The following is a 21251-nucleotide window of genomic DNA, read 5'->3' as shown; positions in this document are numbered from 1 at the left end:
TTATTTTGTCCTTTATTTTGATAGTAGTAATTTTTATATGTATGCTCCACAGAGCCAAACTCACTGCTCTTTCTCTCTTTCTCTCTCTCTCTCTCTCTCTCTCTCTCTCTCTCTCTCTCTCTCTCTCTCTCTCTGTCTCTCTTTCTGTGTGTGTGTGTGATTAATAGATCAAAATGTTGTCACCAGTCTCAATGTCTCTATCAAAACCACATCATCTGTGTCTCTAACCTGGAATGAGCCACAAGAGAGCAGGTCCTTCTTTACAGTAAACTGGACTAATGGCAGTGTTATTAACAGCATTAACACTTCTAACACGTCTTACACTGTCACTGGTCTGGCTGCTGGAGTGAGCTACACATTCACTGTTACTGCAGTTGCTGCAGATTACCAAACTACAGGAGCATCAACTCAAATCTCAGCATTCACATGTAAGTCCTGTACTGCCAATATATAAAAAAGCCAAACACATTGGACCAACTGGACTGAACTTTAAATTCATTTTGACTGACTGAACATCTGCACATGCTTAAAATACATAACAGACTAAAATGAATAATACATTTCTCTCTGTGAAATTATATCTGTCTGTGTCTCTGTATTTGTAGGCCTGAATAATGTTTCAGTCATTTAAAACTAGAGTTTTAATAATTAAAAATTTTAAACACACAGATTTAAATTGATTTCCTAATACAATGTTTTACTTAGATGTGAAATAATAATTGTGTGTGTGTGTGTGTGTGTGTGTGTGTGTGTGTGTGTGTGTGTGTGTGTGTGTGTGTGTGTGTGTGTGTGTGTGTGTGTGTGATTAATAGATCCGAATGTTGTCACCAGTCTCAATGTATCTAGCAAAACCACATCATCTGTGTCTCTAACCTGGAATGAGCCACAAGGAAGCAGGTCCTTCTTTACAGTAAACTGGACTGATGGCAGTGTTATTAACAGCATTAACACTTCTAACACGTCTTACACTGTCACTGGTCTGGCTGCTGGAGTGAGCTACACATTCACTGTTACTGCAGTTGCTGCAGATTACCAAACTACAGGAGCATCAACTCAAATCTCAGCATTCACATGTAAGTCCTGTACTGCCAATATATAAAAAAGCCAAACACATTGGACCAACTGGACTGAACTTTAAATTCATTTTGACTGACTGAACATCTGCACATGCTTAAAATACATAACAGACTAAAATGAATAATACATTTCTCTCTGTGAAATTATATCTGTCTGTGTCTCTGTATTTGTAGGCCTGAATAATGTTTCAGTCATTTACAACTAGAGTTTTAATAATTAAAAATTTTAAACACACAGATTTAAATTGATTTCCTAATACAATGTTTTAAAATGTTTTACTTAGATGTGAAATAATAATTGTGTGTGTGTGTGTGTGTGTGTGTGTGTGTGTGTGTGTGTGTGTGTGTGTGTGTGTGTGTGTGTGTGTGATTAATAGATCCGAATGTTGTCACCAGTCTCAATGTATCTAGCAAAACCACATCATCTGTGTCTCTAACCTGGAATGAGCCACAAGGAAGCAGGTCCTTCTTTACAGTAAACTGGACTGATGGCAGTGTTAATAACAGCATTAACACTTCTAACACGTCTTACAATGTCACTGGTCTGACTGCTGGAGTGAGCTACACATTCACTGTTACTGCAGTTGCTGCAGATAACCAAACTACAGGAGCACCAACTAAAATCTCAGCATTCACACGTAAGGCCTGTATTTCACATGATTAGATTTAATAACAGAAATTATTATTCAAAAATGTTATTTTTTATTGATTAAAAATAATAGTCATAGAAATAAAATGATAGACATAATAAGAGATAATTATTTTGTCCTTTATTTTGATAGTAGTAATTTTTATATGTATGCTCCACAGAGCCAAACTCATTGCTCTCTCTCTCTCTCTCTCTCTCTCTCTCTCTCTTTCTGTGTGTGTGTGTGATTAATAGATCCAAATGTTGTCACTGGTCTCAATGTCTCTATCAAAACCACATCATCTGTGTCTCTAACCTGGAATGAGCCACAAGGGAGCAGGTCCTTCTTTACAGTAAACTGGATTAATGGCACTGGGAATAACAGCTTTAACACTTCTAACACGTCTTACAATGTCACTGGTCTGACTGCTGGAGTGAGATACACATTCACTGTTACTGCAGTTGCTGCAGATAACCAAACTACAGGAGCATCAACTCAAATCTCAGCATTCACATGTAAGTCCTGTACTACCAATATATAAAAAAGCCAAACACATTGGACCGATTTTACTGAACTTTAAATTCATTTTGACTGACTGAACATCTGCACATGCTTAAAATACATAACAGACTAAAATGAATAATACATTTCTCTCTGTGTAATTATATCTGTCTGTGTCTCTGTATTTGTAGGCCTGAATAATGTTTCAGTCATTTACAACTAGAGTTTTAATAATTAAATATTTTAAACACACAGATTTAAATTGATTTCCTAATACAATGTTTTAAAATGTTTTACTTAGATGTGAAATAATAATTGTGTGTGTGTGTGTGTGTGTGTGTGTGTGTGTGTGTGTGTGTGTGTGTGTGTGTGTGTGTGTGTGATTAATAGATCCAAATGTTGTTAGTCTCAATGTCTCTAGCAAAACCACATCATCTGTGTCTCTAACCTGGAATGAGCCACAAGAGAGCAGGTCCTTCTTTACAGTAAACTGGACTAATGGCAGAGTTAATAACAGCATTAAAACTTCTAACACGTCTTACAATGTCACTGGTCTGACTGCTGGAGTGAGCTACACATTCACTGTTACTGCAGTTGCTGCAGATAACCAAACTACAGGAGCACCAACTAAAATCTCAGCATTCACACGTAAGGCCTGTATTTCACATGATTAGATTTAATAACAGAAATTATTATTCAAAAATGTTATTTTTTATTGATTAAAAATAATAGTCATAGAAATAAAACAATAGACATAATAAGAGATAATTATTTTGTCCTTTATTTTGATAGTAGTAATTTTTATATGTATGCTCCACAGAGCCAAACTCATTGCTCTCTCTCTCTCTCTCTCTCTCTCTCTCTCTCTCTCTCTCTCTCTTTCTTTCTCTTTCTGTGTGTGATTAATAGATCAAAATGTTGTCACCAGTCTCAATGTCTCTATCAAAACCACATCATCTGTGTCTCTAACCTGGAATGAGCCACAAGGGAGCAGGTCCTTCTTTACAGTAAACTGGACTAATGGCATTGTGAATAACAGCTTTGACACTTCTAACACGTCTTACACTGTCACTGGTCTGACTGCTGGAGTGAACTACACATTCACTGTTACTGCAGTTGCTGCAGATTACCAAACTACAGGAGCATCAACTCAAATCTCAGCATTCACATGTAAGTCCTGTACTGCCAATATATAAAAAAGCCAAACACATTGGACCGATTTTACTGAACTTTAAATTCATTTTGACTGACTGAACATCTGCACATGCTTAAAATACATAACAGACTAAAATGAATAATACATTTCTCTCTGTGTAATTATATCTGTCTGTGTCTCTGTATTTGTAGGCCTGAATAATGTTTCAGTCATTTACAACTAGAGTTTTAATAATTAAAAATTTTAAACACACAGATTTAAATTGATTTCCTAATACAATGTTTTAAAATGTTTTACTTAGATGTGAAATAATAATTGTGTGTGTGTGTGTGTGTGTGTGTGTGTGTGTGTGTGTGTGTGTGTGTGTGTGTGTGTGATTAATAGATCCGAATGTTGTCACCAGTCTCAATGTATCTAGCAAAACCACATCATCTGTGTCTCTAACCTGGAATGAGCCACAAGGGAGCAGGTCCTTCTTTACAGTAAACTGGACTGATGGCAGTGTTAATAACAGCATTAACACTTCTAACACGTCTTACACTGTCACTGGTCTGACTGCTGGAGTGAGCTACACATTCACTGTTACTGCAGTTGCTGCAGATAACCAAACTACAGGAGCATCAACTCAAATCTCAGCATTCACACGTAAGGCCTGTATTTCACATGATTAGATTTAATAACAGAAATTATTATTCAAAAATGTTATTTTTTATTGATTAAAAATAATAGTCATAGAAATAAAACGATAGACATAATAAGAGATAATTATTTTGTCCTTTATTTTGATAGTAGTAATTTTTATATGTATGCTCCACAGAGCCAAACTCATTGCTCTCTCTCTCTCTCTCTCTCTCTCTCTCTCTCTCTCTCTCTCTCTCTCTTTCTGTGTGTGTGTGATTAATAGATCCAAATGTTGTCACTGGTCTCAATGTCTCTATCAAAACCACATCATCTGTGTCTCTAACCTGGAATGAGCCACAAGGGAGCAGGTCCTTCTTTACAGTAAACTGGATTAATGGCACTGGGAATAACAGCTTTAACACTTCTAACACGTCTTACACTGTCACTGGTCTGACTGCTGGAGTGAGATACACATTCACTGTTACTGCAGTTGCTGCAGATAACCAAACTACAGGAGCATCAACTCAAATCTCAGCATTCACATGTAAGTCCTGTACTGCCAATATATAAAAAAGCCAAACACATTGGACCAATTGGACTGAACTTTAAATTCATTTTGACTGACTGAACATCTGCACATGCTTAAAATACATAACAGACTAAAATGAATAATACATTTCTCTCTGTGTAATTATATCTGTCTGTGTCTCTGTATTTGTAGGCCTGAATAATGTTTCAGTCATTTACAACTAGAGTTTTAATAATTAAAAATTTTAAACACACAGATTTAAATTGATTTCCTAATACAATGTTTTAAAATGTTTTACTTAGATGTGAAATAATAATTGTGTGTGTGTGTGTGTGTGTGTGTGTGTGTGTGTGTGTGTGTGTGTGTGTGTGATTAATAGATCCGAATGTTGTCACCAGTCTCAATGTATCTAGCAAAACCACATCATCTGTGTCTCTAACCTGGAATGAGCCACAAGGGAGCAGGTCCTTCTTTACAGTAAACTGGACTAATGGCACTGGGAATAACAGCTTTAACACTTCTAACACGTCTTACACTGTCACTGGTCTGACTGCTGGAGTGAACTACACATTCTCTGTTACTGCAGTTGCTGCAGATAACCAAACTACAGGAGCACCAACTCAAATCTCAGCATTCACAAGTAAGTCCTGTACTGCCAATATATAAAGACAGCTGAACACCTTAAACTGATTAGACTGAGTTTTTGAATTTTAGATTAGTTTGGATTGACTGAAGACCCACACCTACACAAAATACAGTACTATTCAAAATGAGCAATGCGTTTCACTATTTATATCTCTCTGTATCTCTGTATATGTTGGCCTGAGTATTGTTTTACACCTGGGTTTAGATTAATTATTTGGAATAATGTTTAAAACATTAAAATATAGAAATGCTAGTAATTAACACATTCCTGTATGTGTGTGTGTGTGTGTGTGTGTGTGTGTGTGTGTGTGTTTGTTTGTGTGTGTGTGTGTGTGCGTGTTTGTGTGTTTCACAGATCCAAATGTTGTTAGTCTCAGTGTTTCTGGCAAAACCACATCATCTGTATCTCTAACCTGGAATGAGCCACAAGGGAGCAGGTCCTTCTTTATAGTTAACTGGACTAATGGCAGTGTTAATAACAGCATTAAGACTTCTAACATGTCTTACAATGTCACTGGTCTGACTGCTGGAGTGAGCTACACATTCACTGTTACTGCAGTTGCTGCAGATAACCAAACTAGAAGAGCAACAACTCAAACCTCAGCATTCACAAGTAAGTCCTGTACTGTTGTGTAACATGTTTTATTTAGCTTCCTGTATACTGTATATTGAGATGCAGCAAACATGATGTTAACAAATCTAACTGCAATAGACTTCATTGGTAGCATTTGTAATGTTTCCACATGCTTGTACAGCATCATTAATGTGAAGTACCATACTGCGAAGAGAGCATGAGAGAGACTCTCTTGTTGCTGTGTACATTTATAATAAGAGTGTTGCTTAGGATTCAGGATTACGGTTTGACATCAGCAGTTGAATACATTTGTTTGTACAGTAAGTGAATTTCAACAGAGCTGTATATGATAATGATACATGGGATACATGCAGTGGAGCCTTAACAGTATAAGGTTAAACTGAGCAACCTTAAATACCTCTGAACAGTTAATGTTTAACCTAGAAAATAGGCAGGTTTTAGTTGTTTGTTTTGTTTAGATTTTTGTCATTTCCTAACATGATGGCTTCTAACCTGTACTCACAGAACCTGATGTTCCAAAAAACCTCACAGTGACTAACATTACAACAAGCTCATTATTTCTGAACTGGACTCAACCAATAGGAGAAAGATTTTTCTTTAAAGTACAATGGAGTCATGACAACATAACTATGAATTCAACAACCAGAAACACTTTCTTTAACATTACTGATCTCAGTCCTGGAGTCAGTTACACCTTTCTGTTATCTGCTGTTGCTGCGGATAATATAACAGAAGGAGAAGCAATTGGTCTTTCAGTCTATACAAGTATGTTATAGAGAATTATGTTCTCCTCTAATGAGGAAATACACTAAAGCTATATGTTTTAATGGACTTTTTTGCCTTCACAGAGCCTGACACTGTTAGCAACCTCACAGCAGTTAATGTTACAACCACCTCTATATTACTGCAGTGGACTGAAGCAATGGGGGAAATTTCCCATTATGTAATCAAATATGAGAATTTCAATACGACAGTCAATGAGACTACTGAAATCACCAGCATTAACATAAATAATCTGACTCCTGGAGTACAGTACACATTCAAAGTGTTTGCAGTTGCTGCAGATAATAGAACAGAAGGAAATTACAGCTGCGTTTCTGCCTACACAAGTAAGACATGAGTTAGAAATATTGCCTGAATATCATAAATGCTTGGCTTGAAATAGGCTTGAAGGCAGCATGGTTCCATGATGTATTCAGGTTCCTGTCTTTGTGCAGTTTCTCAACATGTTTTCTAATGTATTTATGGGGTTAATTTCTCGGTGTATCTGTTTATACTCACCTCTCAAATTCATGCCAGTGGATTGATTGGCAAATCAAAATTGCCTCTGTCTGTTCATGTGTGTGAACATGGTGCCTAGAGTTGAGTAGCGTTGCAATGAGATTTTATTCCCATCTTCATCCAGTTTTTTCACTGAAAGACTTTAGATTCACTGTGACCATGTCCAGGATTAAGTGGTTATTGAAGTCGGCTTTGTGTGAAATCATGCTTATTTATCAGTTCTGGTATGTCATGTAACAAAGTGAAGCACACAAGCAAGACCATACCTGGGTATCTAAGTCACATTACTCCAGTGATTACTTGTCTGAAGGAAGCACGAGTGTACGCCCGGAGCGTGACCAGCGATGCAGTGTCTCGTTCTCTCCTCGGGGAACCGGGTTACATACGGAACCTGGTGTAGTTCCCTTTCAAAGGCCAATACCATCACTGCCACATCCAGGGAAATATCTGTTCCACAGGTCATAAAAGGGCACGAACGAGACAGGAGCAGAGAACCATTAGCCCTGAAAGGGGTTCTAGAACCTGATAATGGTGTGAGGAGAGGACCAACCCTGCACAAGTATCCTGGAGGGGCACCTTAGCCAGAGTGCTGGACAAGGCAATACACCTAGTGGAGTGAGCCATTATCCTTGAAGCGAACCCACACAGTGGCCTAGGAGATAGCTACCACTCTGCTTGGAGACCAGATTGATTTTATTTATGGCTGCCAAAGTAGACATAAAGGGAGATGACTTACACCACACGATAGAGCAATGGGTGTAAATGCTGAGAACCTGAACTCGGCACAGCAGGTGTAGTCTCTCCTGCTCCACCGACTCATGGGGTGGAGGGCAGAAGGCCTGCAGAATATCCAAAAACTCTTTAGAGGCTAATACCAGTGGCTCAAAGGGGGTTTAGAGAAGCCCCTGCAGGACCACTGAGAGGTTTCTGCTAGACACAGTTGGGCCAATGAGGAGCCACTTGGGCAATCTAGCGCTCAGGCATTAGGATTCCTTTCTGGCACGCCTGGCAGAGATGACTTCCTGGCAGGCCTGCCTTTAAGTACCAGTCAGATGCCCAGATTTTACTTGGGGGGGTTATGGCTACAAATGCTAGCCTTCTTTCCCTGCCTCAGCAGGACTGGCTGGGGCCGGTGGTTATTGGTTGATAACTTTTACTCCTTGCTATGGCAAGGGAAGAACTGGTCCTTATTAAAAACCAAAGTATCTAAAAGAAAGGTTTTGTCCTTTCCTTTTATATCAGATTTTTCTTTGTGGCATTGAGGGCTAAATCTGTGGCTTGGCAGAGTTCAGGCCTCATAGGTGAGCGCCTCACAGCTGATGAGCTCCTTACTCCTTACGTCTGAAAATCCGCCATTGTGTGCAGTGCCACACTGGCTTGTAAGTCACCCCTGGGCATCACCACATACCCATGTTCATGTACAGTAGGCCCACCATGGCTGAATACCAGTGAATGGACTACTAAGGATTATTCCACATTCTTGACACCTTAGTGTGGAGGTCTGGTTAAAAAAAGACACCTGCATGGAAATGGAAGGACGGAAAGAACACCACTGTTTTTGTTTTTGTTTTTTTTTATCAGGAAGCAATTCAGTAGCATACTGCTCTCCATCACCCACATCGAGCTCCTCAGAGTCCGATGAAGACAATAATAACTCGTTCGGGTTTGAAGAAATCTCCAAGCGAGTTCCCGGCGCCGAGTTCTGAGTTGGGAGAGAGGACAAAAGAAAGGGGATCTCCCATCCCTTGTTCTGCCTCCGCTAACTCAGCCTGTGAGACACATGATCTAAGTCGGTGTGCTGCCTCAGGAGATGCGGGACCTGAGCAGAGCTTATGGAGAGGAAAAGTTTCACAGTGTGTACAGTCAGCTAATCCCTCATCTAATGCAGACAAAGTGCAAGTCGTCGTCCGTAATGTAGCGGGAGCACGGATGCACACACTTTCTGAACTAGCTCACCATATCTCCTAATCTTTTATATGTATCTTCTTTTACCCTAGTCTAGACAGATGGGACAAACAATCGACACAAACATACACAGAGCGCTTTCTGAAAACAAAGAAGCTTGAGTAAATCGATGTAGATTCCGTTTTATGGTCTTACTGGGGCACTCCGCTTCGTCACATGACCTACAGGAGGCGATACATTGACAGGATTTCACACAGAGCTTCAGACACAACATCCACAAAGAAGCGTTCCCATAGCATCAGCTATGTTGCAGTGTCAAGTTTCCTAGAAAGGGAACCTGTTTAGTGTCATTAGCCCACCTGGTGCCAACATACATGCTATGATCAAAGTCAGAGAAATTACACTCCCCATAATTATGTTTGATGGGAACTTATCTGAAGCTTTAGCCCAGTTTCTGCATGATTTTGCATTTTTAATTGCATTGTCCTGCCACTCGATGGCCTGATGAAGAAATTGCATGAATAAGCAGGTGTATGGGTATTTCTAATAAAGTGGAAGTGAATACCCACAGATTCTCCTGCAGCAAGGATATCCAGCTTTAGCCTTGTGGAGTCGGGGGTAAAGCCTGTATATTAATTTTTCATATGAATTCACATAAACTGTTAGTAGAAATAAACATATAAAAATTTAAAATAATTTGTAACAGTATTCAACATTTAACCTTATAATTAGAAATTTATGATTTATAATAATTCACTATTTTAAATTACTCTTACCTTTTAGCAGCTTTCTGGATTTGAACATGTGTACTGTGTTTTGATGGGTGGATGAGGGCTGGGTGGAGCAGGCAGACAGTAAGCAGGGTCATGTTGATTCTGAAATCACACAAATTGTAAATATAACACAGTAATTACTTAATAATTCAGAATGCCTATACTAGTAAGACTTCCTATAAACTCCCAGAATAAAAATCTCAGACTTATTTGTTATGCTCAGCTACTGAGGTATTTAAAGCCACATTTGTTAAACTATTAAACAAATCATTTGTCTTTTTTTTTTTCTTTTGACATTTAAAATCCAGAGTTATTCTTCTTTTTATATCTTTTAGTCTTCTTTAACACACAACTCTTCCCACAGAGCCAAACACTGTAAGAAATCTGGTATTTTCTGAAGTGACAACAGAATCCTTGGCTCTTAAATGGGATGCACCTACAGGACAGTGGTCTTTTTTTAGAGTGCATTGGATAAACAACAGAATTTTTGCAACTGCGATTAACATCACTAATCTAGAACCTGGAACAAATTACACATTTGCAGTATCAGCTGTTGCTGCCGATAATAAAGAAGGATCCCTGGTTAATATTTTCACTTGCACAGGTAAGTTTCAGACGAATGAATTTGAAAGTAAATGTGAGGGTGTTTAGACACTTTTCTGCGTACATGTTGTAACCAAAACATATAATAATAACAATTTGGGGTCTTAAGTAACCTTCTTAGCTAAATATATTGTACACTGGGGCAGTGACGTAATTTATACTGCTGACGTGTCCCTTAGTGACACTTTTCAGATTGTGTAGGAAACCCTCCCACAACCCCACTAAGGAATGTGTCCTAGATTGCATGGGTTAGTTTGAAAACACAAGATCAACTATCAGAGTTGGTCTTACCTTGAACGCAGGTATCCTTCGAAGTCCCTCGGTCTTCTAACAAAGGATCCTCTTCAAGTTCTTTTACTTAATCTATTGTTTGAATCTTTTAGGAGGAGAAGGAGTCAGACTTAGACCTTCTTGTTTTTTCAGGGTCCTCACAATGGAAGGCCTTGTTTTTATTAAAAGCAATGTAATACAGATAAATGTGTGTAAATTAATCAAACAGTATTAGAATAAGTAAAAGTAATTAGAATGCAAAGACAGTAACAAATCAAGAAACAGTCTCCAAGTGTATGCTTGTGTTTGTTTTCTGATGCACACAGAGTATAACATGCACTGAGCCTGCCTACACTAGAATGCACACTTAGGTAACATTTCCCTGGTCTTTTATACTTTATGACATTGCAAATTGGATATCATTGCGAATTCTGACCTCTATGGACCTTACATTGTCCAAATCAAGTAACATTTCTCGCTGCGACACTTGGAGTGTTAAACATGTTTGTTCCTCATCTCTAAAGGTTAATAATTCTATAAATGGTTGCAGTTACCTTTCTGCAGCTGCAAAGCTGTGGTTACATATGACTGGTACCTTGTGGTTTCAGTAACTAGAGCATAATGTTCTCAGCCTTTCTCGCAGCCAAATTCTCGCGACGAGGTTTGAAATACATTATTAATATTTTCACTGTGAGTGCTATACTATGGCATGAGTAAATTCTAAGGTGGGTAAATGTCACAGTAAGCTTTTATCATTTTTTTCATAATCATACAAGATCTAATTCAAAATAGACTTAACAACCTATTTATTAGATTATCAAAAAGAATGCATGAATATATGAAAAGAAAGCGATTCAGAGTTTCTCTTGAACTTCTGAAAATAAAACTTAACGCATTATAATCTTCTTTCATTCAGTATCTTCTTCCAGCTGTCTAGGTACAGCGTTTGATCCGATGTTGTCTTCTTTTACTGTAGTCATTCATATTTAACTGATTTATGTCTTTAACCAAATCCTCAACCTTTTGGATTTTCTTCTCCACCTCTGCCTGTTTTTTAGCCTTACGCCTTTCCTTTCTTTTCTTGTTTTTCTGCTTCTTTCTATTATTGATCTCTGTTTGTCTTCTTACTGACCGATCTATGATTTGCCTAGGTGTATTTTTGGAATGAGGAGGGTTGTATTCTTGTTCAGCATAGCATTGAGATCTGAAAAGTCCTACAACTCCATCTTTAAGAGTTCAGGCAGGTGCTCCTACAACAGCAGGCAAACTGGAAAAATGCATTTAAATTATTTAAGGATTCTTTTTTGTCAGTTCTTGGCAGTGCTGCTGAACACCTTCATGTTGTTAATTTGATTAGGTATAATCAACATTCCTGAACCTGCATGGCTGTGAACACACAAAAGTGGGAGTACCATCAGAAATACAAAATGTTTGAAACTTACTTTGGTGTAAATTTATATTTGACTTACTGCTTTTTGAAACTCCCTCTTAGAGCAAACTCCCAAATTCAGGTTCAGGTGCATTTGACCAGCTGATCAGTCCCTTTACAGTCCCTGTGGTGCATAAATACATATATTTCTACTGTTACCACCAGATGCTTGCAAAATAACGTCTTCTTGTCTTGATGTAGACCAGAAAATTCAGTCATTAAAGTAATAGGAAATACAGTATTATTTATTGCCATATCCAATATGTTGTACCTAACATACAAAACATAATGAGTGCATGTAATCTTTTCTACTATTTTCACTGAAACAGAGAAGTGGCACATTTTTCCCCAAGCACCTGGTGATTTCTGTAAACCTTTTAAACCAGTGGTCTTCACTATTTTTTTCATGTGAGCCACACTGATAGGACAAAGTCGATAGGAGAGCCACTTTCACTGCAAAGTATGCCAAGTCACATTGCTTTGTAGCTGTTCATTTTGTGCGCGGGATTGTTTGATAAGAAATCGATCCATTTTTTAGTCTGTGTGTACAGTAAACACAAATTGTTAACTAGCATGAAACACAAACTAGCTTCTGGCAAGCCGCCAAAAACTGGCTATTGCGCAGAACTAAATAAATAAATATTAAATAAATATATATTATTATTTGTAATAGAGCACATTAATTTTTCTATGCTTCCCTGATTGTTTTTAATGTCATTTAAATGAAAAATAAATTTTAACCACATGATCATATCGTATTATTTACTGCCATGCGAGCCGCATATTAAAGCTTGGCGAGCCGCAGGAGGCTCACGAGCCGCGCAATGAGTAACACTGCTTTAAACCCTGTAAAAAGTGTTCAGTCTGATAAACAATACTGCAATTGAAATATTTGTATTGTTACATTTTTCTAATCTAATAAATATCTGATTCCGCAAGATGCAAGTCCTGTCTCTAAAATAATCTGTGAAGGACCAAATCGCAGTGCAACATCGTTGCTGAACTTAACATGGTGGAATCCTCCAGGCAACTATGAAGGATTCAACATTGGTCTCAGTTCAACAACCAGTGACTTCATTAAACCTTGCACTAATGTCTGTAACCACAATTATTCTAAAAACCTCCAATACTTCACCACTTACAATTTGACTATTTCAACCATTGGATGTGGTGAGAATGGCACAAAGGTCATTAACTGCAGAACAGGCATTACAGGCATGTGATTTAACTATTTTCATATTGTGTTGTCTAAAGCTTATAGTGAAGAGCTCAAATTAATAACCCTGTATATCTAACATGACTGCTAACTTGTATAGACTTTTCTCTTGATGCATGATAGAAAATAATTAAGTGCACTTTTGAACTCTACTGTATCTTTAAAGAGCCACCAGTTCCCAGTAAGTCAGAAGACGTAACAATCGAAGTCATTCCAAAAAGCCCGAGTGTAATAAATCTACAATTCAGTGCCAGCCTTCTGAATGCTACTAATGGACCAATTGAAGCCTACGGTGTTCTGCTGTCACCTGACCCTCAAAGTAGGATTTCTTTCCATTTTTTAATCAGCTTTGAGGATTTTTTTAATGAGCTTAGAAGGATGCAACCTTGCTATTTGTTACAACAAGAATGTCTTGAATATAATTTCAGGTAACATCTCCAGGAGTTCCCTACAAATTACCTATAGTGACTGGCAGAAAGAGAAGACCAAGGCTTATCTCACAGTTTTAAAATTAAATGAAAATAAAAATACCAGAAGCAACATGATTACGGTTGTCATTGGTAATTACTCAGATATGCTCAATAATACAGAATATATAAACGGACCTCTGGATAATCAGGAATACAGGTAAGGCTTGAGAAAACTATTAAAAGTTTATTAAGTTTAATAAAGTTTATTCAAAGTTTGAAGTAATAGTTAATCACATTATTTACAGCTAATCCTATTGTCTCTCTGCAGGGTAGCTTTGGTTTTCTTTACCTACCTGGAAATCAATAACGGACTTGTGGACATCCAGAAATCAATCTACTCTATGACACCTTTTGCCAAAGATACTGCTACATTAGATTCCACATGTAATATTTTGCATGACACCAGATTTCAGTGTTACAAGTCAATTTTTAGTTTACTTAAAAAAGAATTGAAGAAAAGCAATAGATATTTTTTTTATTTTTATCTTTTTTTCAGTTAAAAAAAACCTTTGTAAAACATCAAAAGTTTAATGTTTTATTGTGTATTTTGAAAAATTTTAATGTTTTAATGAGTCCGTCACCTTTCCAATTCTCTACAGCAAACACACTTGCAGTTGTTTTGGGGACGGTGTTGTCCGTCGTCAGTATTTTTATCATTGTCTTTACCATGGTCATGGTGAGAAGGTAAGAAAACGTGATTTCATTAAATAAAACATTTAATTGTCTTTCATTCAGTATCATTTGTTCCATTTATTGTGTTGTGTTTCTGTGATAGGCTCAAGATCCACTACAGTCCTAACCAGAATGATGTGAACGTGGTTAGTGAAAGTGAGTGAGTGAATATGATGTATGAGATTAGCAGTATGATGTATACATACACATTTATTTGTCACCCAACCACATCAAGGACAGTGCTAGCTACCACCTAGAATTGGTAACTGTCACTGTGATTGATAAGGAAGAGTTTGTCATGACTCCCACCCAAACATTATGGAAAATATTTTCATTAGAATATATTCATTTATAGCTTTTTAAAATTACTCAGGTGTGTTCAGCTAGCTGACACAATAGAAAAAAGGTTTGAAGGTCTTACACATAAAACATTTCTGCTCACTCCTTCTACATTTATATAACATGTAGTTTGTTTCACTTTCTTGTACAATTATGATTCCAGGCAGTGCATTTATAAACCAAGCTTTGTCTTTTTGTTTTTGACATAACTGAAGTGTACCTTACTCTAATTAAGAGCTCTTTTCAGGTTTCTGCTCATCTTGGTTTGGAAATACTTGTGTATATACAGTATATATATGTATATATATATTTTTTTTTTCAGGTTCTGAACTGCAAGCTATCTATGAGAACTTGGATTATGTATCGAGGCCTGCTCTAAATTCTACCATCTATTCTACCCAACTGGAAATATTTAAATAGTAAACTCTGAAATACTCCTCAGCCTTTCCTTCTTAATGCATGTGAAGCGTTCACTTCCAGAGGAATTTGCCACCCTTCAATGTAATAATCCATGTCCCAGTTTACCACAATTTTTCTAGCTCTCATGAGCATAAGCCTATTTTAAATATTGTTTAGTTGTTATTGCTTTGCACTATTTTCAATATGAAACCTTTGTCATAATCATTTAGCACTATTGCTTTTCAATGTTTATTCCTTTGTATATCTATATTACATATACATAGGTAGAGTAGATGTAGGGCTGTGGACTATTTGTGGCATTTTAATAAACACATATTGCAACTGTATGAAATTCTTTTTCTTTGTATATTGTATTACAGATACTGATATTCTATGATAGTCTGCCTTTAATGCACACTTCTATAATGACCCATGGAATTAATAAGCAAGAAAATAGAAGAAAAAAATTAACCATAAAATACAAAGTAAGCAAAATATATTCATTCTATAGTATTATGCATCTTACTTGAACTAATGGTTTAAAAGGAATGGTTGCATTCTTAATGTAATGCAGTGGTTATTTTTAAAGACAAGAAAAGAAGAAGATATCTAGTTGACCAAAATGTAGTCTGTGTTTTTATCATTTTAGTTACAGCATGAAATGTGTTGAAATGTGTCGCACATGTGAAGTGATACCTAAACACTTAGATAAATGCTATTGCTATCTGTACGTTTTTTATACAGAAGAACTCATAATTGAGATCATATGTGCTATATGTTTCAGATTGTGAATAAAAATAGGCAGCACAGTGGTGCAGCAGGTAGCATTGTTGGTTTTCAAAAAGCTTTAACATAAAGACCAGCAAAGTGTTAGGACAGACACTTCTGTTTTTGCTAAACTACCTGGGATGGACATAAACAGCATTTTAAAGCTCACTTTTAGCCCGATCACATAACCTATAGCTGCATCACTGTTGTGGGATGAATTGGCTTAAGTTTGTGTGTGTTTGTGTGTGTGTGTGTGTGTGTGTGTGTGTGTGTGTGTGTGTGTGTGTGTGTGTGTGTGTGTGTACCATCTGGTGTGAATTTTTTCACCATATCTGTGTTTATTGGATACATGCTGGATCATATTTTATTTCATGAACAACAAGATAAAGGTAGTTCCTGTTATAGCTGATATATCAGTCCATCCATCACCAGAATATCTCTATTTCTATACATTTTACACAGTTGTCTTTATTAAACTTTTTTTTGTAGTATTTTTGTTTAGTTCTTTTCGTTGTAGAATAACTAAGCAATATTTTAGGTGAAAGATTGCTGCTGTGAACATCAACATACATGATGATATTCATTATTGCTCATTTTTGCTGAATCACTGAACAGTTCCCAAAGAAGCCGCAGCTTTATAGAGCCATGATGACAGTTTTTGCTAGAATTGGAGTTATAGCAAACACAAGTGGAGTGACACAATCTGTGAAATGTTATGTTGGAAAACTGTTTTGTCCAATCAAATGAACAGACATGGAATACAACCAAATGTAGTAAACCAAGCTTTGCACACATTTCTGCCCACTAATCATATCTATTCCAAAAGACTGATTCAATTTAATCTGTGTGTACCTCAAGGAGTCAGATATACAGATATTCTCTCATACATGCAGATCTTAATATGACATCTTAAGTACCATATTTAATTAACTAGTAATTCGAGCGTTTTTATTGTGAGGACAAAGCCTCTACCGCCATCTGCTGGAGAAATGTGGCCACTTGCTTAATTGTTAAAATGTAATGTCTGCTTAAGGACAGTGAAATCACACTAAAAATAAACAAATTGCAAATCTGTACTCTAAAGATAATTTAAAATTTGATGTGAGGATGATATATTCCAGTTTATAATCATCTCTACATTATCTCGGATACTTTTGTGTAACCGTGTGTCTGATGGCGCCATCATGATGTGGGCGTGGTTTGGGTAAAATGCTGGACTTCGATTGGTCATGTTTGAAAGCACTGAACTATAACTCTAGACAGAGTCTTCAAAATAAAAGTTAAGCACAGAGGTCTTTACGTAAGTGTTCATCTTACAAATAACGAGCTTATTTCTACTATTTATTCATTACATTTTATTTATCAAGTTTTTATTGTCACTTCATTATTAAAGATTATTCACCAGTGGTGCTCTGTAGATGTCAGTCTGTTTTCTGGATTATCTACCATTGAAAGTTATGGATGATGGACACGTGTATAGAAACATTCTAAAATAATCTTTCTGTTTGTCTTAATGTAAGAAGTTGCAACTTTAAGTTTACTTTAAGATGCAACTTTAAGTAAAGAATTTATTACAAGATTATTAGTTACTAATATTTTCCATGTTTCATTTGTTAAAATTATATATATATATAATATTTATTTAATTTCTAATAGTGTATGTACCAAATTGAATTATGTGCACCTATCTAGCAATATATTCTAATAATATTATTTCTATATAAATATTCTACAAGCGTCTGTAAATTATAATCCGCACATTCGGGAACAATTCAGAAATCAACTCATTGACTGTACTTGTCAGTCTTGTATTAATATATAACTTCATTTTGTATCGACCTTTATGGTTTTAATCAAAAAGCAAGTTTTTGTTAAAGGCCCAGAGACTCACAGACTTTATCATTACAGAAGCAACCAATTCCTGTTGTCATTCAAAAGACAGGCCGATTCACTGCTACTGCTGATAAACCATGTCTGCAGTTTTTACTCTTACAGACAATGCCTTACTGTACTGCAACCAAAAATGTTCAAGAATATCAATTCTTGCTTTATGTTTCACCATGACATAAAGACCACAGGTTAATTAAAAAAATAAGCAGCAAATGTAATCCCATAATCAGTATAATCCCACATAATAATAATTTTCTGTCAGTTTGAAAAGACATAGGAAAAATCTTTGTATACATAAAGGCTTGCACTTTGTCAATGTGTCTGTATTTATAAATACTTATAATGAGTGGCTAGTTAGTGTATCTTATTCTTTCCATGAATTGCTATACAGTCTGTAAGATACTCTAGAGCTTTCTATGAAGGTACAGTCATGATTTGTGACGTTTCAGTGCTTGCCACGATGTAAATACATAAATACAGAAAATATAGCACATAAACAAAATGTCCGACAACAAAAGGCAAGAACTTGATGAAAGAATGACGGAACAGCTGTATATGTCAAGGTGGCTTCTGTGATTTTATTTCTGCTTACAGTAGTACTGTTTAAAATGTGTAGTGGCCTACTGTAGGATTCGTACGTGTATTCAATTAAAACACTTCTGGTTTGATCTAGACCTTAAAAGTTGAAAAAGGTCTGACATACACAGTATATGTAATTTTGCAAGTTGCAATAAACTGACTGTACGTTTTATGGATTAGCTATTGCAGTATATTATTAGCTATTTATTCTTCATAAGTACTCATTTATATTTTAATTTGCACATTTTTTTTCCCACTGTACATACAACTGTCTTTATTATACTGTATGTGTTCATGTCTTATCATTGCCATTCTGTTTACACTGTGGAGCTCTTGTACTAAAACAAATTCCTCGTATGTGAAAACACTTCTGACTGATAATGTGTCACAGGGAGCCGTTAATTGCTATCATAATCAAATTTTGTAGCCACAATTTAAATATTTCATGGGAAGTACGTGGAATGCAGGTTCTAATTGAACTTCTGTATTGAAACCTGACAGCAACTCCATAGTATACAATTTCTCATTTTCATAATTTCTGATTACATAGTACAGATACAAAAGGGAAATAATTTTAATATCACCAGCATCACATGGTTGAAGATCTTCTCCCTTTTGAGTCTCTTCAATAAGATTTTTTCCTTATATCATCTCAGAGAGTTTAACTTTGCCATTGATACATATGACTTGCTCAATATAGGTTAATTTAAATTTAAAAGGTATATCCTAAATTTATATATTCCTTTAAAGCTTTGCATTGTTAAATATAATTTATTCCAAACTGTTTCTTTGAATATATTGTATAAATCTCTGGAACTCAGAAAAGCCGCCAACAATCAGAATTATTATTTTAATGTCAGACTTAATTCCAGCTGCTTAAAGTATAATTGATCATAATTTACTTTGACTGGAATGACAGCAGAAATTATGGCTTTTAAATACAAAAATTGTATTCCAAATGTATTAGGTTATTTTATACTTAAACAGTCCAACTTGCTGTTAGCCACCTCTTTTTAACGTACACTGTGAATACCTATTCTGCTTTGTGAGAACATTTTTAAAGCTCTATACATATAACTTTAATTCAAGGACCATCTTTTAAATATGCTTATTAGATATGTGTATTTTATCAAACTGAAGGCATTCATACTGACATGAGCATGCTTGCTTCGCACCGCAGGGTTGGAGGTTCGATTCCCACCTCTGCCCCTGCTTTAGGGGTATTGTCCAGGCTACTCAGGTTTCCTTCTCCCCAGTCCAAACATATATGCTTTGAACATGCTGACTGACCAAACTGCATGTAGTGTGTCAATGTGTATGTCAATGTGTGTGTGTGTGTGTGTGTGTGTGTGTGTGTGTGTGTGTGTGTGATGTCAGCCTTGCAATGGGTTGGCACCCAGAATGCTCCCTGCCTTTTGCCTCTGCAAATCCTCTGCAATAGGCTCCAGGCTTTCCATGACCCTATAAAGGAGAAGTGCTCCTTTAGAATAATAAAGAATAATTTTTTTTTTTTAAATAAATAAAATTAAGTTTTTAAGCAATTTATTTATACTAGACCTTTCTTTTGCATTTGTTGATTAATTTGGCATTAAATCTTCGGCATGTATGATCTGCATAACCATATAGAATATATTCTATAGAATATAGAATATACTATATACAAATATATAGTTTTTAACACAGCCATATTAGAGTGTCATTTTAAGCTGCATAAAATAAGATGTTGTCAAGACATCTAAAATTAACTTTACCACCCAAACCACCATGAAGATGTAAAACAAAACTTATTCTCTTTCTTCCTCCTTTTCATGAAGTCATGTGAGGTTTTGCAAGAGAACTTCAAAACTCTCTGGATCATTAACTAGGTGAAATGTTAATGATCTAGAAAGCTGTGAGTTAATATCTAGAGAAAGTTCGATACCCTGCAGCCTTGTGCTGCTCTCTCTTTCATGATGAAAACGATGTTGAATAGCAAGCTGTAAAGAAATCTGAATCAATAATAATAAAGTTTAAAAGTGTACACCCTAATGTTGCCCATGGGTTTGCACACTATAATTAATGTGTGAAAACCACAGGACCGTGAACTGAGAAAACTGTACTGTTGTTTACATGTGCAAGAAGGTGCATTTTAATATCATTATTCAGTTTAAGGCTTTTGTTAAACTGGTTTAGTTTGGGAAAAGCTAACACCTGATTAATTAGGACTTCATTTCTTTGTCATGTACATATCATTTGCCATGTACATGCAGTTTAAACACAAAGCCTATAAGAAAGTTCAAAGAAAAGCAAGCCATAATCAACAAATCTGGTGTGACATTATTAATGTTATAACAAACAAAATATGAAAAAATACAACTGACAATTATAACTGTGTAATTTATTATTATTATTTTTTTTTTGCCTACATTAAGATTTACTTTAAATGTGTGCATCACTTTTTGGACCTATAGAAATCGCAACGTCTTTAAAAAAAAAAAAAGACAAGTTGTTTGGATTTTATCTGTGTGAAGGAAGCACTGGTTTGTGTCCATTTTTTTTACAGTATTTGTGCCTGAGCTCTCTTTATAAAGGAAAACCACTCAGCAGATAGAGGAAAGGAACTGGCTGTTATTGGATGCTAATGACCTCTCCTGAGCAGACGCACCCTGACCCTGGAGGACCAGGCTAGTGACAATACCTCCTCATACCATTACTCATATCTGTTTGTTCACTCAGGGCCCCAGTGCTGACTAACTGGTGATAGTCGATAAGGAGCCGATACAGCCAAATATTCTCCAAAGCACCATGGAGACATAAATACATGCTGTTTGTGTTTCTACATCCGTTGTTTGTGTGTAATTTGAACGATTTGCAGTCTCTGTAAATAGCTCAAATCACAGGGGACAGAAATTCAACACACCATGAG

The 21251-nt window shown here is 36.2% G+C and overlaps 2 protein-coding genes across 2 annotated transcripts; both read left to right on the top strand.

Moving 5' to 3' along the window:
- The first annotated feature begins 2659 nt into the window (after window positions 1–2659).
- Window positions 2660–5793, top strand: LOC132857411 (receptor-type tyrosine-protein phosphatase eta-like). The gene is made up of 4 exons (XM_060887365.1): window positions 2660–2678; window positions 3116–3376; window positions 4267–4527; window positions 5513–5793. Exons 1-4 carry the CDS (start codon window positions 2660–2662, stop codon window positions 5791–5793), a joined length of 822 nt encoding a protein of 273 aa, XP_060743348.1.
- Window positions 5794–6057: 264 nt separating this feature from the next.
- LOC132857408 (receptor-type tyrosine-protein phosphatase eta-like) lies at window positions 6058–15261 on the top strand. The gene is made up of 10 exons (XM_060887364.1): window positions 6058–6517; window positions 6601–6861; window positions 10076–10315; window positions 12953–13228; window positions 13396–13548; window positions 13658–13856; window positions 13968–14083; window positions 14299–14383; window positions 14475–14527; window positions 15033–15261. Exons 1-10 carry the CDS (start codon window positions 6382–6384, stop codon window positions 15128–15130), a joined length of 1617 nt encoding a protein of 538 aa, XP_060743347.1. The 5' UTR covers window positions 6058–6381; the 3' UTR covers window positions 15131–15261.
- The last annotated feature ends 5990 nt before the right edge of the window (window positions 15262–21251 follow it).

This window comes from Tachysurus vachellii, chromosome 14 (genome assembly GCF_030014155.1).
Source record: "Tachysurus vachellii isolate PV-2020 chromosome 14, HZAU_Pvac_v1, whole genome shotgun sequence".
Lineage (NCBI taxonomy): Eukaryota > Metazoa > Chordata > Actinopteri > Siluriformes > Bagridae > Tachysurus > Tachysurus vachellii.
This window is presented reverse-complemented; position numbering and strand designations above follow the sequence as displayed.